At 44.5% G+C, this 26,249-nt stretch overlaps 1 protein-coding gene across 5 annotated transcripts in view; it reads right to left on the bottom strand.

Moving 5' to 3' along the window:
- VPS13D (vacuolar protein sorting 13 homolog D) overlaps positions 1 to 26,249 on the bottom strand; it is a 266,175-nt gene that overhangs the window by 49,968 nt on the left and 189,958 nt on the right. For all 5 annotated transcript variants that reach the window (XM_040263469.1, XM_040263472.1, XM_040263473.1 and 2 more), the window contains 2 exons: positions 9,697 to 9,829; positions 6,522 to 6,717 (listed from right to left, as the gene is read on the bottom strand). In XM_040263469.1, the coding sequence (XP_040119403.1) occupies positions 6,522 to 6,717; positions 9,697 to 9,829 (329 nt within the window). The remainder of the gene's footprint in view (positions 1 to 6,521; positions 6,718 to 9,696; positions 9,830 to 26,249) is intronic.

Below are 26,249 nucleotides of genomic sequence, written 5' to 3'. Positions count from 1 at the left end.
GGCCTGGTGTGGCAAGATCACGAAGTGAGGACACAGAGTTCTCACCTCATAGTCAGGGGTGAGCAGAAGACAGACAGAGGGGTGCCCCTAGAGCCACAGGGCCACTTTTGGAAACTGGAGAGATATGAACAGTCCCTTCCTTTCAGCCAGATGCAACAGTAATTTTTCAGTTTCACTGAAATTGAATTCCTTCCCATGATAAAACTGACATGTCAACAAATGCCCTGGCTGCCCCCAGCAGATGGTTACCAAGCCAATAGACAGATATGCCCAAAGATCCTTGGGTCAAACCTGTCCTAGGTGCTTGCTTTTCACCTGGGCCAATAACCATGGCTTTATGGGTCTGCAGAGTTCATCCGGAAGGAGTATCTTGTACTTCTTAAATGAGCAAGAGGCAGTAGCCACAGGATGACATGGTATATCTTTCTGAACAGTTGACTTTACTGGGTAGCAATGTAAAAATATTACCTTATTTAAAACAAACATGGGATAAACTGTAAACTCCATTTACAGTTTTAAGATAAAACAGAAACTTTTCAAGAAGTGTTGGACTTGCTCTGCCTCCAGATTCAGGGGGCATTGGTCCACCATCCTCTGCCTTAGAGGGAACATGGTGGAAAAAACTGAGAGCACTGGTATATCCTGGGCTTCCCCAGTGGCTCAGCAGTAAAGAATTTGCCTGCCAATGGGTAAGAGATGCGGGTTCAATCCCTGGGTCGGAAAGATCCCCTGGAGGAAAAAATGGCAACCTGCTCCAGTATTCTTGCTTGGAAAATCCCATGGACAGAGGAGCCTGGCAGGCTACAGTCCACGGGGTCGCAAATGAGTCAGACACGACTGAGTGACTGGGCATGCATGGATGCACACATGGTGTATACTAATGAACGTTTACATTTTTATTAGATTTTTACCTTTGGAAGTTTCCTAAAGGCTTAATGCAAGCCAATTCTGCCACAAAGGGCAGACGGCTGCATTCAGAGCACAGCGATTACGAGCAGTGTTGCCAGACTGGACTGGAAGAGCAGGAGAAGCACTTCCTAAATCCCCTTTGCTGACTTTCTTCTCATCTGCCTGCCCTGACTGCATCCAGGCTCTGATGACTCATGAGGGTCTTAACCCATTTATCCTGGAGAGTTGTGGGTTAGGATGCAAATGCTAACAGAAAGGGCTTTTCCTGGGGGAAAAAAAAAATCCATTTCCATTTCACATCTAAGAGGCCATTCACGTAAAGTATCTTTAACGAATTTTAGGTGGTATCTTGGGAGTGTTTTCACTTGAAGAAGTCAAATAAGTCCACCATGAATCTTTCCTGTGAAATCAACTGAAAGGTTACTCAAAAAACTCTCTGAGCAACTGGAATTTGCATCTATGTGCACAGTATGAGGATCCCAGGATTCCAGAACGTTATCAGGGTCCTGATGGCGAGATCCTTAAATGCAGATCTATCATTATCCTTCGGATTCCCCCCTTCTTCCTTATCTGACAAATAATGAGATAAGCGCCAACACTCCTGAGCTTTGCTAAATTAGTTTGAATATTTTAAGTTCTGCCAACTCCCACCTCTACCCCCTGGTTCTGGGTCTTGACAGAAAAGGTGAAGAAACAGTTTGGAGGAAACTTCAGGGGCTCAGTTTAACACACCTCCAGCTGCTGCTTTCTCGAAATGTCCTATGACCCCATGTGTACAACATACAGTATTCAGAGAAATAAACAAGTAAATAAATAGCTCAAGGTCAGACCCTCCTTTCTTTTCTGTGTTTTTTTTTTTTTTGCTGCTGCTGGGTCTCTGAGGTTTTCTACTGAAAGTACCTTTTAAATGCTACCAGCAAACTCCACCCCACACGCAGAGAACTGGACGTGCCTCAGCTTTGGCCTGGTCCCATGAAGTGTTCCTTCGTAGCTCAGTCGGTAAAGAATCTGTCTGCAATGCAGGACACCAGGTTCAATTCTGGGGTTGGGAAGATCCCCTGGAGAAGGAAACGGCAACCCACTCCAGTATTCTTGCCTGGAGAACCCCACAGACAGAGGAGCCTGGTGGGCTACACACGACTTAGCGACTAAACCACCACCACCTGAAGGGTGGCGGACTTGTCCACATGGCTTCAGTGGCATTGCAAGTGTGGCTGCCTCAGTGCCATTTTCATAAACTTTACTTGGGAATGGACAAATGTGGCTCAACACACGGAGACAAGAAGATGCAACCTGAGCCAGCAGAACGTGGCCCTGGAAGAGGCTTTCTTCTTTAGTTCCAAACCACACATACTTGTGCAGTTAACAAATGCAGCAGGGGATACTGGCCCACAGCATTCATGCTGAGGCCAGAGGCTCTGCCGTCCTCCACCCTCCCCTCTCCCCTACCCCCACCTGCCTTCCCGAGAACTGTGAGACTGCATGGAAATTTCAGGGAAAAGGTAGGTGGCTGCCTTCTTGGAACGCCTGCACATGCCAACAGGGAGAGGAACTTGGAAGTATTTTAATCTCAAGGAACTCAAGTGGGGGGGAGGGGGTTCCCTATAAATAAAATCATGTTCAAATAAACACAGAAAGGAGCCAATATTTCCTGTAAGGCCACTTTTCAGATGGATTACTGGAAGGAATATTCTTTCACAGTTTTATGGCTTACTTTGCTATCATCTGCTTGAAATTTGGGTCGGTTAAAACATAGATGCTAAGATCTAAGCCTTCCCTTGGATGAAATATTACAAAGGAAGCAGAAAGTCTCATTCCAAGAGCAGACTCAGAGGCAGAGCGCCTGGACTCCTGGGTTCTACTGCTGGCTCGGTCCCTGGGCTCAGGTCAGCTCTCGGTCAGAATCTCACTTCTAATCCCTTCAAATCATTTGTTAGTCCCTGTTGTCTAAACAGTGGGGAAAAACCCTGAGTAACACCCCTGGATCCTGTTCAATCAACTGGGATGGTTGGAGATGGTTACAACTCACTTCCAAGAAATCAGGGTGATTTATCCCTTGGGAGAACTAGTACGTTCCTAAGAGATCACAGTGTCATCAGAACAAACCCTTGAGGCACTCAAATGTTTCTCCACCTGCAAAAACCTCTCTGCTCCTTTAATGTGACTTCAAAAATAGTATCACTCAGCATTTTATAGTTCTTTATAACATCCACATTAAAATAACTCTGGTTGGGTTTCAAACCTCTGAGAGAGAATAAATAAGTATATTTATCCCCACTTCAGAGAGGAAAAAACTGAGGCGTCAAGGGGGCTCAGAGGCTTGACCAAGGGCCCAAAACTGGTAAGGAAGGGGGTTGGGACCCAGTGCTATTGTTTTCCAGGTTAAGGGATCTTTTCTCTCTAACACATGGCTCCTCATTAATAGCCATATGGTTCGATCTAGACAAATGGACCAAGGGAAATGGGTTCCAGAGTTCCAGAAGAATCTGTAATGACTTTCAGTGCAATGAAGGTTGGAGGGCCAAGTTTCTCTGAGGCCCTAAGTTAGCATGGGTCTAGAGCATGGTACTGTGGCCATGATTCTCCCACTACTGGCTCCTCCAGGAACAGAGAAGAAAGGCAGCAGCTCAACGTTCCCTCTGAACTTCCATGCCCAAGGGCCCATGGCTACCTGGCTGCTCCTCACTTATCACTAGAGCTTTGGCTTCTAGGAGGAGTGAGTGACTAGAAGATAGCTGTTCTGGGCAATTCAATTAGACTGGCCAACTGCTATCTGCTTTGAGGCAAAGTGCACAGGTTCCCTGTCCCCTATTACCTGGGAGGTGACTATTCTTTCTCTTTACCTGGCCAGGTCACACTTTTATGTCAGGCTTCATCTCAAGTATCACTTCCCTAGATATGTCTTTCTTTTTTTTTCTTATTTTATTTATTTATTTTCTTAATTTTTATTTTTACTTTATTTTGCTTTACAATACTGTATTGGTTTTGCCATACATTGACATGAATCTACCAGGGGTGTACATGAGTTCCCAATCCTGAACCCCCTCCCACCTCCCACCCCATATCATCTCTCTGGATCATCCCCGTGCACCAGCCCCAAGCATCCTGTATCCTGTATCGAACATAGACTGGTGATTCGTTTCTTACATGATAGTATACATGTTTCAATGCCATTCTCCTAAATCATCCTACCCTCGCCCTCTCCCACAGAGTCCAAAAGTCCGTTCTATACATCTGTGTCTCTTTTGCTGTCTTGCATACAGGGTTATCATTACCATCTTTCTAAATTCCATATACATGCATTAGTATACTGTATTGGTGTTTTTCTTTCTGGCTTACTTCACTCTGTATAATAGGCTCCAGTTTCATCCACCTCATTGGAACTGATTCAAATGTATTCTTTTTAATGGCTGAGTAATACTCCATTGTGTATATGTACCACAGCTTTCTTATCCATTTGTCTGCTGATGAATATCTAGGTTGCTTCCATGTCCTGGCTATTATAAACAGTGCTGTGATGAACACTGGGGTACACGTGTCTCTTTCAATTCTGGTTTCCTCGGTGTGTATGCCCAGCAGTGGGATTGCTGGGTCATAAGGCAGTTCTATTTGCAATTTTTTAAGGAATCTCCACTCTGTTCTCCATAGTGGCTGTACTAGGTTTGCATTCCCACCAGCAGTGTAAAAGGGTTCCCTTCTCTCCACACCCTAGATATGCCTTTCTTCACCCCACTGACCACACATAAGCAAACCTCTTTTGACTCCTTGCCTCCTCTAATTATACAGTCCCACGGCACTCTGTAAATTTCCTGTGTCATTTATCACAATTTTAGCAAATAATTACTCGTATGATTATTTGTTTTATGTTTGCTACCCTGCTTAACTGTAAGTCCTCTGAGACTAGGCTCAGCCTTGCATTCTGCTATATTTCCACCCTTCAGTTTTCAGGCAATTTTCAATCAAAATTTACTCATCAAAAAATGAATGAGTGAGAGATACATGCTGCTGCTGCTACTGCTGCTGCTGCTAAGTCGCTTCACTAAATAGAACCTTCTGCAATAAAGCTAGACAACTGGTAAAAATGACAACACCACCTTTCTGCAGCAAGCATTTTGTGTCTTTCTTGAGCTCCTAAAAAGAATGTGAAACTTCATCAAGCTTTCCAAACTGACACTGTATAAAATGCAAGTGATTTCTTTCTGGTCAACATCATGAGAGTTTGCAACACAAAATAATGTTTCTAAATTTAACACATATACCTCGGACTCTTTCAGAAACAAATCACTCTGTCCCCTTGACCACTCTAGGATTTTAAGGATAAGAATGGGTCTTCCGGAATTATTCAGGGCCTTCCACTTTACTTGGGCTTCATTGGGTCTTACTGTCCTAACAAAGTACTGGACAGAGACTTTTTGGGCTTCAGGCAGACATGGAGAAACTAACTGGAAATCCTTCTGAAGCCTCCCTCCTGCCCCCTTCCCCAGCTTCCTACATGCTTTGAGATATACTCAAGGATTGTTTCAGCTTTGTGTCTGAGAATAGAATGTAACCTCACTAAAGGACTAAACTCCACAGATCCTTTTTTTAAGAAGCAGCTGCTTCCAGATGGAAGACATTCTGGCTGAACACATGACGTGGTCCCCATCTACAATCTGAAGCATTTCCCCTAGTGCAGTAATGTGTCATCAGTAAGGCTTCCTGGTGACAGAAAATGGATTCATTTTAATTGGGGACGATTTCACTTCAAATCCTATTTGAGGGAGCAACAGGGTGTGGACGTGGCCCAGGCCCTGGGCGTTCTAAGGGCCTACTAACTCACTCAGGGGATATCTATTAACCAGGCAGCAGCGAAATCTTCTGGGCTTAAGTGGAGTCCAGCTTGGCTGGGAACTGTAACATTCATTACACCCTTTGTTGATAAGATCCCCAATTAGTCACTCTGGACAAGGGAGGCTAAAATCGGCCACTAACACGAATAGAGAAGTTAAAGTAGTTGGAGTCTATGGGATATGGAGCTGTGTGGGCTGTCACTGATTTCCTGTCTCAGCTGGTATCAAGGCAAGACGGCATCCCACAAAAGAACTGCCAGGTTCCTTGGGGAGTTTCTCTGTAAGGTTGGGGGACTGGCTGCCACTTTCAAATGGAGGGAGAACTAAGAAGGGACAGACTCCATGTGGTGAACTGCAACCGTTGGATTCTCCAACCACGCCACAGGGCCTTGGAGCAAGACACAGCCTGTGGCCTAAGAGTTTTCTTAATGGGTGTTTGGAGGGGTCTACTCAGTTTGGTGAATAGGGGATGTGTGTAAGGATCCCACTGTGTTTCTGATTAGTCTAATAAAAAAAAAAATCACACACACACACATACACATCCAGTATATGCAGGTATAAATAGATAGATATAGATATATAGAAAACTATGCCAGATGTTTACACTTCATTTTCATGTATTTGTATTAGGCAAGTCAAAAATTTTAGTTATGTATATTCAGTTTTTTAAAAATCATTTCATTAAGGTGGAAAGTGTAAGATCAAACATATCAGTATGGCTCAGGAGAGGCAGCAGATCGGGGCTGGAAATTGCAAAAGCCACTCCCCCCCACGACCACTGACCTGGGGCCACTAAGGGTGGCTGTGTCTCTCACCGCCTGGGCTGTTTCTGATGCAAAATCCAGGGCGCCTGCCACAGGCTTGGTGACAGTGCCAACAAGCCCTTTCCCAAGGCCAGATATGAAACCGCTGACACCCCCTTCTGTTTTCACACCTTCCACGGTTGAGGTTATAACACTGGTCAGTCCACCAATGATACCTAGCAAAAGAGACAAGGGCTGTGGTAACCTGGCCAAGGACAAAAGCAAAAGCATTTAAAGGCAAACCCCTCAATTTCATGCACCTGGAGAGGCAGACATGGGCACCATGCCAACCTCCTGACAGGCAACAGGGAGGCCCATCAAGATGGGGAGGCAGCAGGTGTGCCCTCAGAGTTGAGAGTCAGAGAACATGCATCACACGTCAGTGAGAAGGACAGCATGTTTCAGTTTTGAAAAATCAAAGGAAAGAGAAGAGGTTACCGGTGACTACTTTTTAATTCCAGAGCTTGAATAGCTTATGGGCAATCAGGAAAGGGTGCAGACAGAGGATTAAATCAACGGACCAGCAAATTGGGCCCTTGGGGAAAGTTGGGATCCTCTAAAATGTAAGGTGGAGCAAGAACCAAATATAAATCCTCAGTTTTCAAAGAATACTATGTGACTAGCCAGCACCACCGGAGAAGGCAATGGCACCCCACTCCAGTACTCTTGCCTGGAAAATCCCATGGACAGAGGAGCCTGGTGGGCTGCAGTCCATGGGGTCGCTAGGAGTCAGACACGACCGAGCGACTTCACTTTCACTTTTCATTTTCATGCACTGGAGAAGGAAATGGCAACCCTCTCCGGTATTCTTGCCTGGAGAATCCCAGGGACAGGAGAGCCTGGTGGGCTGCTGTCTATGGGGTTGCACAGAGTCGGACACGACTCAAGTGACTTAGCAGCAGCAGCAGCCAGCACCACTGAATGCCTGAAATGGGGTGAAAACTCCTTCCTGCACACATTGCTGAAACAGGTGCAGGCAATCGGAGTCGAGGGTGAAGCCTGGATGAAGGGCACCCCCAAGGCTGCCAGCGCCAGCTGGGACCCTAGATATCATCGGTTCAAAAGACTGACCGAGGTTAAAAAGACATTCCGAACATTTTGAAAGGTGACGGCAGTGACCTTAAAGAGCCTCCCAAGTGGCCAGAAGTTGGCAGAGGCTGGAGAGGACGCAGGCACTGCTAGGAAGATTCATCTCCAGGATTTGTGCCAGGGACACTCACAGATGTTTACCCTTTGATGGAGGGGTATGAGGATGCTCTCTATAGACTCTTCAGCTCTAGTGAGACAAATTGGTAAAGGAAGTTCCTTGGGTGAGAATAAACTAACAATTCTCAGCATTTCTTCTGGATTCTGGGTCCACTTGCTCCAGTGAGGCAACAGGCCTTTCCCAAAGTTTGGAACAAAGCTCATGGCAGAGTCAGAACATGACTGAACCTGGGTTGAGTGGGGCTGACAGGGGGACCAGAGCCTGACTCCCAGTTTAAAAACTTGGTTTAAAAACCAAGGAGACGGCATCGATTCTGTTTCTTGTTATCATTTAAGGGTTGTTTTTTGTTTCATTTTTTTCATTCGAAGGAAGGATCTCATTCTACTGCTTTCATACCTCCCAGAGCTTAATGGTTCCCCCTTGGATGAGGCCACTGGTTCTTGGTCTCAGACGGGCCCGAATGGCTTCTGGAGGTGTTGCACATATTATCTGAAGGATTCCTGGCTTGGAGGGATTTTCTACTGTGAACCACTCACTCATTTTCTCAGCACACTGAAACACCCATCTAAACAGTGAGGACGGGCATGTTTTCTCTCTGCATCTCAAGGATGCTGGATAGATAAAGACAAGTACACAGAGGAAAGCACTTTATATTCATTAAAAAAATTAAGTCTTAAAATTGTCTGGTGCACTGTCATTTCAGTTACTAGAAACAATGATTAAATCTTTAACCCCAAAAGACTGCCCAACAATCAACTTTTAAAGTCCATAAACAGATCAATTTCAGCCAAAGTTCACTGCTAGCTTGATGTCTCCTTGGGGGCTGCTTGCTTTCCAGCTGGGCAGAGGCATTTTGATCCAAACCTTATCATTAGGAAACTTGATAAACAAAAACGAAGAAAAATACGATTTTTTACTAGGTATATTCCTTGTTTTTGCTCCAATTGTTACTGAAAGCTTCAGACTATTCCTAAGACTCTGGTACAAGCAGTTCAACTGACAAACATCACCAAGCACGAGCTATACACCAGGTGCCGTGTGAGGCACTGCAGGTATAAAGGTGACCACGAGAGGGTCTTTATCCTTTCCTTGCCCTCAAAGCCTATCAGGGAAGCAAGACATATACAGCTGGCTACACACACAATCCAGACTGCCAGGTCTGCTCTAATCGTCATTGATTCTAACTGGCGACAGTGGAGCTGGGCAGACCTCATCTTAGAGGGGACTTGCAGGTGGAGAAGGATTTTGATGGGCAAGGAAGTGAGGGGGAGAGGGGAGGGCAGAAGAAACATGAGTGAGCAAGGACTCAGGGCATGTCTGGAGAGCAGGATATAACTCCGGGTTTCTGAAATACAGTGTGGCTGTGGACAGTGGTAGGAAGAGCTGGCTGGGTCTACTTTCCTAGGGGCCTTCAACATCATGCAGAGAAGGTATTGACGCAATAGATGAGTCAGACTGAAACATTAAAAATCAGAACCATAAGCAAGTTTAGAGACGTTTGTGCTGTGTTCCACATCTCTTGGGCACATAGATCTACAATCCCTATGAATGTGCATTTATGACTCAAAAACATTTGAGCCACAAGCCTGGCAGCCAATTCACATTTCGCTACCTCTGGAAGGAATAATCAGTGAGCAGAAGGCAAGTCTTGAAGCAGTAGTCCTGTGTTCTAAAAAGGGGTTTGGATACTTACATCCTAGGACACTTTGGGGACAGAAGCCAGAGAACAGGAAGGAACTGCAATGTGTACATTTTGAAAATGAATGAAGAGTTCTCATAGGCTGTAACACTTTGACCCAACGAGGACAGAACCAGAGAGCCTGGAAGCATTCAGGCACACTCAGATACCAAGCCATCATTTCCTCTTGCAATTGGATGAGCAAAAGGCACCTCCAGGGAGCTGAGGCAGAAGAGCCCCCTGTTTACAGCCTGATATCACATGACTCACCATGAGCCAGGCCGTGGATGCCAGCTACAAGGTGTTCGCCACTCGTGGCCGCATGGTATCTGATGTACTCCCGCTCCGACTGGTGGCGATTATCCATTGTCTTCCCTAAGCCATCTGATAATGTCCCCGCGAACTGGAATGAATACAAAACAGAAGGAAACAAGTTTTAAAGCCTCAGCACTCTCTCTTTTTCTTTCTTTTTTTTTTTTTTACTGTTTTTATTATTTTAAATAAATACCTTCCCTTGTTCTAGCTGGGATTCAGTAAATACTGAATGAGAGAGAGAGAGAGAGATTAATTGCTGAATTACATGTAGTGTGTGTCCCAGAAGAATATTTTTCAAGCACTGGATATATAATGAATTGTGGGACATTTACACTGGTGGGCACAAGGTTTTTAAACAACTACTAAACCTCCCTAATCATATTTACTTTTCACAATCCTATTGCAAACTTACAGAAAAATTAAAGGTGTAACAAAATGGCCTGGGGGAGGAGAGGTGAACTGGGTGGCCTCCCTGGTGGCCCAGCAGTGAAGCGTCTGCCTGCAGTGCAGGAGACAGGCTGGATCCCTGGGTTGGGAAGATCCCCTGGAGAAGGAAATGGCACCCCACTCCAGTATTCTTGCCTGGGAAATCCCATGGACAGAGGAGCCTGGCAGGCTACACTCCATGGGGTCACAGGAGAGTTGGATGTGACTTATCGACGACACAACGACAACACCACTGATAAGGACAGAGGCTGTTTGCTCTAAGGACCAATGGGATTCAAAATAGAAATGTGGCAAATTGTTGCCTGAAGATTTGACATCCACATTTTAAGAGAGATCAACTGCCCCAAAGTAATGCCTTTTCTTCCACTTATTCCACAGTTAACCGAATGCCCAGTCCCATCTGTCAAGAGGAAAACAAAGTCTAGGTGAACGGGGTAGATCGCCTTTCTTATGAAGTGGTAGACTTGAACTCATGACTTCAAATGCAAAATCCTTCCCCACGAATCAGAGTGAGATTTTCTTTATCCTGGCATACTTTACCCAGAAAACTATCTCACCCATCAAAGCTGGATAAAAAGGACATAAAACTCTGTTTTGTCACAAGACAATCCAAAAAGGTTTAAAGTGACAGTTAATAAACCACAGGGTACTTATCCTCATCATTCAGGCATAAAAAAGGAAGGATACCAAATATATAATGAAGCTTCACGGGAAGGATCTAGCAAAACAAGTGGTTTAAGTGCCAATGACCCAGGACTAACCTTTTAGAAAACTCACAGGAATGTTATTTAGATATAAAGCTCAGAGGAAAGGCTCGAGGCAAACAGCCTGCTGTGAAGACCCAGTACACTGGCCTCCTGGCCACCACAAGGCCATTGCATTCTGGTTTGTCGAGGTCGGGCACACAGATCTGCCCTGGAAGCCATCAATACTGAGGCTTCTGACGCTAAGAAGCGAGGGAAGGTGAGCTCTGGGCACAGAAGAGAGACCAGAGGAAGAAGCAGCAATTCCACGTAAAGCAGTGGTTCCTAGAGCAAAACCTGACTGCTCTTTCTCCTTGCACTCTTTTGTTTTTTAATTTTTACAATGCTGTGTTGGTTTCTGCAGTACCGCAATGTGAATCAGCCATAATTATACATATGTCCCCTCCCTTGTGAGCCTCCCTCCTCTCCCCACGTCCTACCCATCTAGGTCATCACGAGAGCACCAGGCTGGGCTCCCCATGTTACAGAGCAACCTCTCACCAACTATCCATTTCACACACGACAGTGCATACATGTTGATACTACTTTCTCCATTTGTCCCACTCTCTCCCTTCCGCACTGTGTCCCACAAGCCCATTCTCTACATCTATGTCTCCAGTCATCCTCTGCAAATAGGTTCATGTATGGAATGGAGAAACAGTATGGATGAACTCCTTGCACTCTTGACTGAAAACTTTTATGACCTCATGGACCTTTCTGGAGATGCAACCTCTGTCATGACTGATTTCTGCCTTACCTTCCCTGTCACTCCCTGTCTAATTAGAGAGCTGAAGTTAATGAAAAGTAATTTTACACTTTCCTTTAGGACAGAGACACTGTGGGATTTCATATTAAGTGGGGATTTTCTCCAGCGACCCCACTTAGAACCACTGTGAGGCATGAACTTGGGAGTCTGGCCAAACCAGATTCTAGTCTCGACCATTCTGGTAGCCACGTGACCCTGAGCCAGGGGCCTGACTGCTGTACCTCCCTCCCAGTATCTGTAGGAGGGAGATAGTCCTGATGCTGTCCTGTGGCTGACAGGATCAGTGACAGTTGCTCAGGGTATGAAATCTGGTCAGCACTCTTACTGTTATCAGGTTATTATTAGTCAGCTACTAGTCCAAGAAGGAATATCCCACACTGTCTAAAGAAAGCCTTTCAAACATTTAGAATGATGGTCACTTGTGCGAGAATGTAACATTGAAAGGAAAAAAACAAAACTCTCTTCCCAGCAGATAAACACCAGCCTCCAAAGTGAATTTTTGGAGTGGTACCATCTATAAAATTAGAGTCTTGGACTTGGTGGTTTCCAAAATCCTTTCCAGCTCTGACAGTCTGTGATCTACGATCCAAGTTAGGATGTCTTTATTAAGCACTTACTCTGGGCCCAGCACAGATTTAGGTCCTGCTAAGGAGGCAAGCGAATAGTGGCCTTGGACCTACTCTCAAAAGTGACAGTCTCATTAGGAAGAAAACAATTCCATACGTGACACGGCCAGCAACAAGAACCTGGAACACAAACTGTATGCACTTGGGAACTGAGAGAGGAGAGAGAAATGTGACCCTTGTTTTGGAGAGCGTTCTTGCTATCTTCTGGAATTACGGAGGTTGCCAGTGGTCTTTACTCAGGGTCTGGACAAAAATGTCTCTTCCTGATGTCACAGAAGAGGGAAAACAGTGGTTCAACTCTGACTTTCCTAAAAAGACAGATCTTCTTGGAAGAGATAGTAAGTTAAGGTCCGGTCTACATATTTCTGGCAGCTGACTAAGAAGTTAAAAACCCCATAACACTACCCCCCCACCAAGAGAATGTGGGGTAATAATCTAGGCAAATGGCCCAACCTCTTTCCCTTAACTGTCTCCCATCCTCCAATAAAACAAGTATAATAGCGAAGATTTATGAGGGAGCCTATGTCAAAGCTTAACTGCCAACTGATTCTGTTGCAGCAGCCTTGGCAACCCCAGCACTAACTGGCCTGGGGTGTTCTCTGTACAAAAACACCATGTTGACCCCAGGAGGGTGGGACAAGATGACCTAAGAGATCCTCTCCTCCCTCTAAATGCTGGATTCTTCCCTGTGCTTCTCAGGGGCCTTACTGCTGCCATGGAAAGGTGCCTATACCCACTCTGCACACTCCAGGGCTTCCATCTGAATGTCCATCTCTCTATTAAAAAATCACTGTGCAGGCCAGCTGGGCTTGTCCTTTGTCACTTGTGAATGGATGGAAAGGATACAAAGATATTTTATTAACAGAAAACGACTACCAGAATCTTCACCCCTAGAAATATGATGTTGAGAACTCAGAAAACTTGTGCCATTGTAGGAATCCATGATCTGACCAAACCCATACTGATGAGAGGTTAATAAGACTTTGCAGGGAGAAACATTTATAGGAACTAAACTGAAGCCAGCCAGATGAAGGGTCAAAGGCTGGGCTTTGAGCCAGTCCACTGGTCTTCTGAGAGTCGAATCCACAGCATCACAAAGCTTGCGGCCTTCTCCCACTGTGGGAGCACTGAGTCACTCTTAATTCCATCTCTCATTCCCCACCTCAGTGGGAAAGTAAATCACACCCTATATCTCATTTCTCCCTAAAAGACAGGGTGAGTATACATGGGCTGGAGAGGGAGGTAACTGCAGTAAGCACTCTTTATGGGTGCCCTCTGGAACTGTCTTTTCTGAGGCTGGGAAGTACTGTTTCACCCATGTCCTTGACTTTGAAAATGACCATTCAAACAGAGCAGAGATGCCCATGAGAGCTACAACATAACGTAGCAGTGACTGGTGTAGGAAATCCTTCACTGCCTGCCCCAGCTCTGCCTCCACATTTTAAAAAGAAAAGCCAGACTCATTGAAAATCGAATTTACACCGAAACTTTTTCATTGATGATGCTTCAAACGGAAATGAAGTCTTGGTGGCAGACACTCAGACAAAGGAAAACTTCAAGGAGGCAAGTATATGGCATAAAAACAGGACATTCACACCTGAGTTTGAATTCTGTGACATTTAATAGCTGGGAGACCATGGATGAGTAGCTTCACCTCTGTGAGCCTCTCTGTCTCCTCATCTTCAAATGGGAATGAGAATAGCCATCTACGAGGATGCCGGAAGGATTAGATAAAACATGTAAAGCACTTAGCACAGAGCCTAATACATGGAACACTCAATAAAAACAGTACTGAGTTATCTGAACTTCAATTTCTTCCTATGCAAAATGGGTATAATCAGATTCTACAGGGCTGTTGTAAGGATTAAATGAGACTGTGCACGCACTTTAACTCCACTCAGTATAAACTACACCACAACAGCAGAAGGGCCATTTGCAAGGACTCAGAGGTAAAGAATCTGCCTGCAATGCAGGAGAAGTGGGTTCAGTCCCTAGGTTGGGAAGATCCCCAGGAGAAGGAAATGGTAACCACTCCAGTATTCTGTCCAACCTAGAAAATCTCATGGACAGAGGAGCCTGGAAGGCTACAGTCCATGGGGTTGCAAAGGAGTCAGATAAGACAGATGTGACTAAACAAGAGGCCAGTGTAGCTCATTTGGTAGCAATTTCAAGTCCACAAAAAACTTAAGGCTGCAAGCGAACACTGTCCTGTTGCTCTGTTGTGCTGTGCTTAGTCATTCAGTCATAACTGACTCTTTGCGACTCCATGGACTGTAGCCTTGCCAGGCTCCTCTGTCCATGGGAATTCTCTAGGCAAGAATACTTGAGTGGGTTGCCATACCCTCCTCCAGGGGATCTTCCCAACCCAGGGATTGAACCCAGGTCTCCCATGTTGCAGGTGGATTCTTTACCAGTTGAGCTACCAGGATACTGTCCTAGCTAAAATGAAAGATTCCGAACGAATAGGATGTCCTTGAGAAAAGCTGCTATGATCCTTGCAAAGACAACAGTGATTCCTCCCATCTTTCACTGAAGGATGCTCCAGCACAAAGCCACACCTGTGAATTCTGACCACAGCCCCAAATCACTCATTTCTACAAAGCCATATTTTCACCAGGGCGGGTAAAAATCTCAGAAGCACTTCAAGATGCCAGTTCTATAGAGGAGCTGACGCACACACACTGCACATCCATATCCCACCTTCCAAAAATAACCCCACTGTCTCCAGCAATGGAGCCACTACAAATTAGCCTGGGTTTGGGGCCGGGCTCAGAATAGTTGATTTTATAAAACTGAAATTCAAGTAGATGCTGGAATGATGCAAGAGAACAAATTCACACTGTGTCCCTCTGTTTTGTCCTATCAGCGTTCCTGTCCCTTTCAGGAAGCTCAGCAAGCAGGGGATGCCAGGGATATTTGGCCAGTGTAACAGGAGCCAGGGCTTGAATTTCTCTCCCTGCTCCAGGGTTTTTCTTTCAGTTATTTACCTAATGGAAATTTCCTCTTTAGTATCCTTGCTCCACTGAGTAATTGCTGGTAACAACACCTTTCTTGTCATCAGGGCCAATGCAACCCTGTATAATAGGAAAGGGGAGAGAAGTGACAAGAGTTTGTGTCTGAGTGAGGGTTTGGCCTTCTTTCAGCATCAGGTTGTACAGCCACAGGTCTCAGCCACCATTACCGCTGCAACTCTGATCAGCCTCGCCTGCCACAAGTTAGGCTGGAACATGGAAATCTAGAGCCCAGTATATCATGCCTGGAGGAAGGCTGCCATGACATGGTCACAAGGCAGGGGCAAACAAGTCAACTTCTTACTCTGCCACTTACTAAACATACATGTTGGTGCAAAGCTTTCTGGAACCTCAGCTTGGTTCTGCAAAAAGCTAGTCTAAAGGGCAACTTTGAAGGGTTAAGGAGATAATGCAAAGTGTTTGGCATGGAGTCTGGCACACAGGAGGTCATCACTTTTTACAAGTTTCTTACAAGCGACCTGGAGGCTTAAACTTCAGAGTCATTTTTAACTCTGCCAGAATGCTAGCAGGAAAACCTCCCTCAAGTCATGTAAGATTCCAAGTCACTTCAAAACTAAGGTCTTCACATACTTCACTCATACTGTTAAAATATCCACAGTTAAAAATGACTCTTGGCGTGAGTTTTTCCTTGACATTGAAAAACCCTTTTGTGAGACTTGTGAACAGGGCAAAAGTAAAGGAGAACGTGATCCAACAAGCAGTGGGTGTCTGTCACTGACACAGGGTAAGAGCCAGCCCTCACTTGGCCAAACAGTGGAGAGGGTGGGCTGGGACTGGGGACTGGCATTAAAAAAAAAAAAAAAAGGCATCAGCAAAGCTGAGGTTTAGCAAGAAAGAGGTTTTTCTGGACCCCAGATCTCTATCTACTAAAAGTGGGGCAGCTTTGTCTACTTTCAGTTCTATTGGGTTATGATTATGTATAGCCCTTGAGGCAAAAAGAGAAAGGGGAAAGAATCTAGAAAAGAGACCCTGAATAAGAAAGACATTTTAAAGTTGGGGCTGGCATTCTACTCCAGTTAACATGCTTAAGTCAATGACCTTGGGTTTTGGGGGCAGGGCGGGTGGAGGTGGGGACGGGCCCAAGCTCTGGAGATCTAAAAGCCCTCCTACCCTAAGACATACACCATGTTGCTATTTCACGGGTAAACACTTATCAGGCAACAGATACTCCTTTTCAGTTAAGAAACAGAGTTATCCAAAGCCACCCAGAATTATCTCAGCACACAAGGCCTAAACATAAGCAACAAAGTCAGACCTCAAGACTGTCCTGGTTCTTAACTGGCCCAAGACACACGCCTGCTGAACTGGCAAGTCTTTTCCTGCTCTTCCGCAACTCTGACCCAGTTGTGAACTCAGAGGCTGTTTCAGATTAATCTAGATGGTTGGAGTGGATTGGAGCACTCTCATATAATAGGATTTTGCTTTTTCTTTAAAAAGGATCAAGAGAGTTTATTACAAGGCTAAAGCAGAGAAATAAGAATACCACAGGTAGCATCAGGAAAACTGATTTTCAATAACAGACAAATATTATGTCTGTCAAGTCCAACTTTCTCTGGTTTTTCCTACATCAATCATGTCGGCAGGATGAATCTCTAAACCCAGCTGTGGGTGGGATGGCATCACAGCTTTAGCCCTCCATCAGCCAGGCCTTATCACAGGCTTCCTCTGAGAAGGGGTGGAAGACTATGCTGAGGAGCCAGGCATCAGCTCATCTACTGCTGAAAACCGCTTGAAGTACACATGGAGGGAAGCCAGGGCTGGGTTTCCCTACAGTTAGTACTAGTCAAGGGGAATACACCTTGGAATGGGCCATGAGGCCTCCATCTACCATGCCGACAAGGTTTTTCAATCTGCATAAATGGCCCACACCTCAGTACTGAACCAAGAGAGAGACTGTGACGTAGGGGAAAAAAAATCTCTCCAAGGTGGGCATGCCATAATACCTGGCTTGGCAGATCAATTATTTCAACACTAGGAAAGCACACAGGTTTTGGGTAGCAAGGACCCCAACTCTGTCACTAGTGTCAGTTGGGTGAGTATGAGCAATACACACACTCTCTTTATGGATCAGTGTCTTCATCAATAAAACAGGGAGGACACTACCCACGAGGTTGCTGGGTTAATCCAAAGATACCTTAGTTTTAAAAGTACATGGTGGGTGGGGTGGGGTGCGGTAGTGGGAAGAAACACAAAGCAATGTGTAAATGGCAAGGATTATTACTGCAAATCCAATTCTTTCTTCTAATGCACACTCCACTCCCCCTTCCTCCCCAGCTGAAACCTGCATGTCTCATCGTGTGATATAGAAGTCACCTTATACCCGTTATGGAACAATGGAAAGCATCAAGAAGTCAATTATAAATAGACTAAAACCTCAAAATGCACAAAGTTAGAAACAGAACATTTCATAATAGAAAAGAAGCTCGAGCTTATCTCATTCTCAGTCACAAGGACTTCATTCTTGTAAAGTACTTTGTATTTCAAATGAATAGATATATTCTCTTTAAAGCCAAAAGCTTGGGAAGAAAGGAGTTGGGTGACATCATTGAGGACAATACCAGATGCTGCTGCTGTTAAGTCGTTTCAGTCGTGTCCGACTCTGCGGGACCCCATAGATGGCAGCCCACCAGGCTCCTCTGTCCCTGGTATTCTCCAGGCAAGAACACTGGAATGGGTGGCCATTTCCTTTTCCAATGCATGAAAGTGAAAAGTGAAAGTGAAGTCACTCAGTCGCGTCTGACTCTTAGTGACCCCATGGACTGTAGCCTACCAGGCTCCTCCGTCCATAGGATTCTCCAGGCAAGAGTACTGGAGTGGGTTGCCATTGCCTTCTCCGATACCAGATGCTAGGCACCAGTAAAAGCTAAGCTTCTCACTGAAAAAGTCAGGTGTGTTTCAAGGGTTTGAAACATCTTGAGATTTTTTTTTTTTTTTAAGAAAGCAATTAGTCTCCTACTGGTTTCTTCAAATAAATTAAGTTTTAAATGAGAATGAGCAGAATAGGTAAAGGAGAGCTTCCAACTGCTAAAGAGCATAGTGTAACTTTTAGAAATGTAAACACTGGCCAGCAATGTTAACTGCATATCAGGCACTGTTCTAAAGGTTTGACATCTATGAAATCATTTATTGGTTTAATCCTCACAATAACCCCATGAAGCAGACTCTGTTATTATCCAGTTTTACAGAGGAAACTGGAAAGACCCTGGATGGGGGAATGAGTGAAATAGGATATGGTAATTCAGAGGTACAAGCTTCCGGTTACAAAATAAATGAGTCACAGGAATAAAATGTACAGCTTGGGGGATACAGTTGGTGATAATGTAATATCTTTGAATAGTGACAGATGATAACTAGACTTGAATGTGATCATTTTGAAATATACAGAAATATCAAGTCCCTATGTTGTATACCAGGAACTGTGAGTCAATTATACGTCAACAACAAAAAAACAAACAAGCAAATTTGTGGGAAAAGAGATTAGATGTGTGTTTACCAGAAGCAGAGGGGAGGGAGAGAAGGAACTGGACAAAGGTGGTCAAAAAATACAAAGCTTCAATTATAAGATACATAAGTAACAGAGATGTAAAGTACAACAGGATTAATATATTTAATACTGCTGGAAGATATACATATGAAACAGAGATCAAACTGCCAACATTTGTTGGAGGATATATATATATGAACCAGAGATCAAATTGCTGACATTTGTTGGATCATAGAGAAAGCAAAAGAATTCTAGAAAAACATCTACTTCTGCTTCACTGACTATGTGAAAGCCTTTGTATGTAACACAACAAACTGTAGAAAACTCTTAAAAGAGATGGGAATACCAGACAACTGACTGGTTCAAAACTGGGAAAAGAGTAAAACAAAGCTGTATATTGTCACCCTTTTATTTAACTTATATGCAGAGTACGTCATGCGAAATGCCAGGCTGGATGAATCACAGGCTGGAATCAAGACTGCTGGGAGTAATACCAACAACCTCAGATATGCAGATAATACCATTCTAATGGCAGAAAGTGAAGAGGAACTAAAGAGCCTCTTGATGAGGGTGAAAGAGTACAGTAAAAAGTTTGGCTTAAAACTCAACATTCAAAAAAACCTGATCGAGGCATCCGGTCCCATCACTTCATGGCAAATAGAAGGGAAAAAGTGGAAGCAGTGACGGATTTTCTCTTCTTGGGTTCCAAAATCACTGCAGACAGTGACTGCAGCCAAGAAATACGAAAGTTGCTGAGAAAGTAAATCTCAAGAGTTTTCATCACAAGGAAAAAATATTTTTTATTTCATTTTGAATCTATATGAGATAAGAGATGTGCACTAAATTTACCTGGTAATCATTTCATGATGCATGTAATATTTAAGTGAAATCATTATGTTGTATACCTTAAATTTACATAGTGCTGCTTGTCAATTATATCTCAATAAAACTGGAAATAAAAAAAGAAAGAAACTGGAAAGAACATGATCACCTTCAACAATAGCCTGAGAAGCCGCCAGGTATCCACATATATCTGAAACTTGATGATCTATGGAGAAAACCCAACTTTGATTTCTGTTATTGTCTCTATGGGAAATTTCTCTCTGAACGCTAGGGAAAATCTTATACACACCAGATAGGTATCTTTTCTTTTCCAAGCAGTGCTGGTGACAAAGGAAGGAAGTGTAAAAGTTTCCCAAAAATGACATGTAAATCCCTGGATGTGCAAGAAGTTCAGGCTTCACTCCCCTTTTGTGATCCAACCCCAACTCTGATACCCTATCCTTTTCTATCACCCACACTTTGCCCAGCCCCTCATTTCCCCAATGCTCTCACTCAGACATCTGAAACAAGCCCCAGATAAAGAGGAGGTTCAGTGGATGTCCACTGTGTGGATCACATTACACCAAGGTCACAATGCTTGTGCACCATTTACAGCTTTAAGGAAAAACGGAAGCCAAGCTGGGATGGGGGCTGGGACCACTGACCGCAAGAGTTCCTGACTTCTGGAGAGGCCTGCTCTTCCACCCATCTGCTCACAGAAGGATATACTGAAGGTAGAGTGCTAAAGCTAAGAGATTTGCTCCATCAGAGCCAGTCTGGTCAAGCAGATCTAACCGCAGAGAGGTTATCGCTCAGGCAAGGACTGTTTTGTTTATCAGTAACTGTCACGTGGAGGTGGATGATGGGGGTGCAAAGACAAAAGGGGCCATGGGGAGAGAAGCAGCAAAGCCCAGCCATGCTCTAGGGTAAGAAGGCTCCATCCAGCTCAGGCTTCATGCCTCTCCATCTTTGCTTGGCTCCTCTCCAGGCCCATGTCCCCCGACCTAACCCAGCATTCACAGTGGACTTATTCTTCCAATTAACTACACTGTATGGGGGTAGTGGAGGGATGGAGCCAGAGATACAGAGGCTGACTCTTCACTCGTCAGGGAGGTCCTTCAACAGCAAGTGTGATGGATGCGAGAGAAGACCACGGATGATGAACCAGGCGTCAGCATCTAGGAGAACATAGGGAAGTGAGCCTCTGGGGAGGGGAGGAGGTGGATGCAAGCAGCTCAGCTCCAAGGTACTTAAGTCCTAGCTGACTTCTCCTGAGACCTGGCTTGATCCCAGGCTCGAATGAAAGTCCACAATAAGGTTCCTTTTACAAAAGAAGCAAAGATTCCCACCCTTCAGAAGGACTAAAATTTAAAAACTGCAGTCTGGTTCCTCAGAAACCTCTGGTATTTGCCTGGGATGTCCCTTGGATTCCTCAGTGGCCTTTTAGGAGGCATTCCTAACTTTACTATCCCCACACACAAAAGACAACCCGGGAGAGGACACTCAGCATTCACACCCATCTACTTCCTGCAGATCTGGCGTGTTTAAAGCCTGCTGAATGAGACATTCCCAGGTTAACAAATTTCAGGTCTAAAAAACAAATCCTGGAATGAGGAAGAAAACACAATCCACTTAACCCAAAAGCTGCCCTTTCAAAGGTGACTAATGGGCCTACTCTGATGTCTTCTGTTGCTTTTAGAAGAAAACCTTCAATTACGAGAAAGATAGAAAAATAGAGGCTATGGTCCACTATACTTTCAACATGGAAGAGAGCTAATTAACCCTTGTTTGTAAAGGAAGTTTCACCCATTTTCTTGGGTAAGTAAGTCCTCAACTTACTCTTGAGGACTAAGCTTCCTTAAGGGTCTCTGTTATTTCAGGAGTTACGGCTGATAGGGTCTCTACCCCTCAACACACATTCCCTTCCACTGTCCGTCCTCCCCCACGCTTCTACTCTGGGGCATCAGGCTCTGATCTGTGCTGAAATATAAGTCCCACTGGAAAATTCTTCTGTTACATATCCCTCACTGCAAATGAAAAGCTCAGAACATAAGTTCCACAGGGAGGTACACAAGCGGGAAAATCAAAGCACTGGGCACTTGAAAGTAGAAGGAAGACGAAATATAAACCCTCTTTGGAGAAAAATAACATCAGACAGAGCCTCTAAAACTTTTCTGACATGACACCCAGCATTCAATAAAAATTACCAGATATGGAAGTCAAACAAAATGACTGAAAACTAAGAAAAAAATCCCAGACAAGATCACTCAGTAGTAATCTGGGTATGAGAGTTATTAGACACACTAATAACTTTAAAATAGTTTAATAGTTTAAGTTTAAAATAGAATGATAGTAATCTTCAAAAAATTCATAGAACAATGGAGAATTTTACCAGAGAACTCAAATTATGATGTTAATAGATGAATGAAACCAGGAGAGTAGACAGAGGACCAAAAGAGATTAGTGAGCTAGAAAATAAGTCAGCGGAAAATAGCCAGATCAAAGCACGAAGAAAAATGCGAGCACAGATGCATGTGGGATATGCTTGTAAAAGTCCAACTTCCATTTAACTGAAGTCACAGAAGGACAGAGTGAGAAAGGAGCAGAAGCGCTACCCGAAGTGATGCAGGAATTTCCCCAGATCTCCACAAATTCAGTCTGTTCTACAAATCCCAGGCAGGAAAACCAGATCTAGGCACATCATCACAAAGAGAAAGAGTCACAGGATAAAAGATATATCACCTTCACAAGAGCAGCAGTAATACTGGCAGCTGTTTCAACAGAAATGATGGAGCATCATGGAATGATACTATTCAGAGGCTGAAAGAAACTTGACAATCCTCAATCCTAAATTCAGTGAAAATATCTTCCAAAGAGATAGGTGAAATAAAGATCCCCTGGAAAAGGAAATGGCAAGCCACTCTAGTATTCTTGCCTGGAAAATCCCACAGACAGAGGAGCCTGGTGGGCTACAGTCCATGGGGTCGCCAAAAGTAGAACATGACTGAACAACCAAGCATATTACAAACTGAAATGATAATATTTTGGATATAATGGGCTGAGTAAAAATATTAAAAATAGCTTCATCTGTTTGTTTTACTTTTTTAATGTGACTACGAGAACAGTTTAATTACAAGTGAGGCTCACATATTTCAGTCAGAGGGTGCTGGTTTAGACGTCTGACTCTCAAAATGTTTAAGGACACAGCTTACGAAATTAAAACTAAATTCAAAAGATAATCAAGTCTTAAACTTCAATAAATTCCTCAATAATCAATAATGTGTTGCAAATAGCTGCTATTCACTTGAGCAGAAAATAACAGATGGAAGGCACTGGTTTGCATTTAGGAAGTAAGGCCTCTGTTACTCAACATGGAAATATCTAGTGGGAAGGTGGCAGAAAGTTAACCACGGGGACATATCCCCATCAATTACTTCTCTAATCGTTCCGCTGCTCTGCAGGAATGGCTCCAAGACTGAGTTTTCAACTCCAGGTCAGCCGCCATGGATGCCTTTGTGTGGCCTCTCCTTGCATACAAACCTTCAGTGTTACCACTCCTGTATTCCTTTGTAGCTTTGTTTTATGAGTATCTGAACTGTCAGGTAAACATGCTGTATCTGTTTTTCTCACAAGGCTACACGGGCTGCAGCACCAATGCTGAAAGGCTTGGAGTGGTGCTCCAATGACAGGAAGCCAAGAAGGTTTGGTCATCTTTGTGTCATACCACTCAGACAGTGCCCTGGAACATTGCTGGAGCAAAATAAAGACATGCTTTCTGTTCCTTTTCAACTCATTAGGCCTCACTCCAGTCCCACTTCACAGAAACGTTCTACTTCACTAAGACAGAAAAAAAAAAAAATCTCTTCCTCCCCCCGCCCCCACCATCCTGCCACCTTAAACTGGGTAAGCGGGTTGACTGTTTCCTAAACCTAGGCTCTTGCTCTGTGCTTCTAGAAGACCCTATCCTGGACAGTGCTCGGCCAATTCTCTTTCCTATCTTCAGTCTTTTCTGGCCTCTTCTCAGAATGACAAATACGATTGAATCTGCTCCATCTTATAAATGCCTTCCTTTAGCTTTCCCTCCAAGTTATTATTCACCCATTTGCTTCCCTTTGTGGCCATCTCTCTTAAAGATATGGAGCTACTGCCTCTTTTTCTATTAAATGAAGGTTGTAAAGGCATGTATCTACAGAAAATAATACCAAACAGGGGTCAAAACACATAACGGTGCCCCTCAATACCCGTAAGTCTGGCCATAGCTGGAAACATAAGGGAGCATGTCTTGTCACAGTTACTGAGTTTCCTCAGTGTTTCTCCTAGGTAAGTGGGAGCCCAGGCGTGTTCCTGGACTGCAGGTGTAAAACCCACGAGGCATCATCTAAGGAAGAAAAGAAACACTGTCTGGAGTCCAAGACACAAGGTGGGAAACAGGACAGAAACAACTCCCTGAGACGGATGGAACCCCTACCATGTTTTTTCAGAGGGTGCCTGTGGCCTTGCTGATGGACAGGAAGTAGGGCTCTTAGAGAATCTTGAATCTCTAACCATAACCCCCAAGGACTGCTGTCAAATCTACCATAGGGTCAGAGAGACAGGAAAACAGGGCTTCATTGCCTTGGATGTGTCTTAATCTTCAGATAAGTGCCTCAACTTCCTATGTTAGCAAAAGAAGAGCTCCAAGTAGACTTAAGATGTTAACACCTGAAGTCATGGAACAAGATGATAAAATAAAATTGGGAGACTGTTCCCTTAAAAGAAAAAAACTAATTTGAGGAATTCACTGAAAGGAGCCCTTTAAGCTCAAAGGAGAGAGGGGAGAGATGTTTGCTGAAGACACATTCAATCCCATGAACGTCTGGTCTGCCTGTGTCCCTGAGGTGCAGGACAGGGCCAGGCACTGGGCATGGACACACACACAACAGAGTCACTCGGGGACAGACAAGTGCTGCTTCCCCAGTGAACCCGGAATGAACCCACAGGAGCTCTGGGAATAAACGACCAGAAAGACTGCTCATTGGTGTGACTTGAAAGTCTGTTTTCAAAAATGTGTTCTTTTTCAACTCTTTAAGCTCTACGTGCTAATCACTTTTCTTATGTTGAGGGGCACCTGGTTTCAAACTTTGCTGATAAGTTTTTAATCTGTTCTCTATATTGAATGCCAGGGTATGATAAGACTAGGGTATCCTGGCCAACCATTCTCTTTAAGGCACTTTAAAGAGTGCCCTATAGTGCCTCATATAGCTGCACCTGTGCAAGCAATTCAGAGTCTACGCTTACAGCAGTCACAGGTGAGGCTGAGACATGTAAAGGGAACCAGAGACGTTCTAGAGTCACACGTCTGGGTCAATTTTGGCTTCATTTATTGGCTTCTCAGTACCCTATCTGTAAGCTGAGATAACATTTAACTTCTAGGGTCCCTTTGTTCACTTCCTCCTTTCATTTCTTCCCTCTTATCTACAAAAAACTTATTTTGCATCAACTATGTGCCAGGCACTGTTCTAAGGGTTGGGGATGTGGCAGTGAAGAAAACAGATAAAATTTGTGGCCCTCTTGGGATTTATAATCTAGTTGCATAGACAATAAACATTATAACTATACAAAATGAAAGCGCTAATCAATGGTAAGTGGAAAATTAAGCAGGGAAGGACAGGGAGTGTTGACAGAGGGGGATGCAATTTTAGATGGAGAAGGGGCGCCAGGAAGAGCTTCACTGACAAAGTGGCATTTGGATAAAGAAAATGTAGGTGAAGACCACGGGATTATAGAACATTCCAGGCTGAGAACTGCTGGTGCAGAGACCTTGAGGCAGGAGTTCTGGGGGACAGCTGAGCAACAGCAGGCAGGTCAGCACGATGCAGTTGAGTGGGGTGGGAAGTGATGAGCGGGTGAAATGCGAGGTTAGAAAAGTACAGGGGAGGCCGACCACGTGTCCCTTATAAATCATGGCACAGCCTTTCATCTTCTCTGCAGAGTGAAATGGGAAGCCACTGGAGGGGCTGAGTGGAGGAAGGACCCAATCTGTGTTCCGTCTGCTGTACTGAAGTACTGAGAGCCATGGTGAGAAGGCGGGAGGAAGGGAGGACGCGGCAGCTACCTCAGTAGATGGGGCAGTGCTGTGTGCTGAGATCAACAGCAGGGAAGCAGCAGGCAAAAGGGGCAGTATAGCTGATAGGATGCTCTGAGTCAAGGACGACCCCAAGGTACGTGAGCCACTGAAGGAGAGGAGGATGGAGAAGAAAGGTCAAAACGCCATGAAGCACCAAGCCCTGCGCTGGGCTCATGCAAAATGACCAAATATTAGTTCTTTACATTTAAAACTTTCGGTGCTGGTTCAGAGCCCAGGCACCCAAGATGGGGTTAGTAGGCCATGTGAAAGCTAGGAAATGTTTGTAGAAAGAAGAGTCAAATGAGAATATACTCAGCAGTTGGCTCTGCAGTGCTAACACCCCAAGTGTTGTTGCTCAGTCACTAAGTCATGTCCAACTCTTGGTGACCCCATGGACTGCAGCATGACAGGTTTCTTATCTTTCATTATCTCCCAGAGTTTGCTCAAACTCATGCCCATTGAGGCAGTGATGATATCTAACC

Source organism: Oryx dammah, unplaced genomic scaffold, assembly GCF_014754425.2.
Source record: "Oryx dammah isolate SB20612 unplaced genomic scaffold, SCBI_Odam_1.1 HiC_scaffold_21, whole genome shotgun sequence".
Taxonomy (NCBI): Eukaryota; Metazoa; Chordata; class Mammalia; order Artiodactyla; family Bovidae; genus Oryx; species Oryx dammah.
This window is presented reverse-complemented; position numbering and strand designations above follow the sequence as displayed.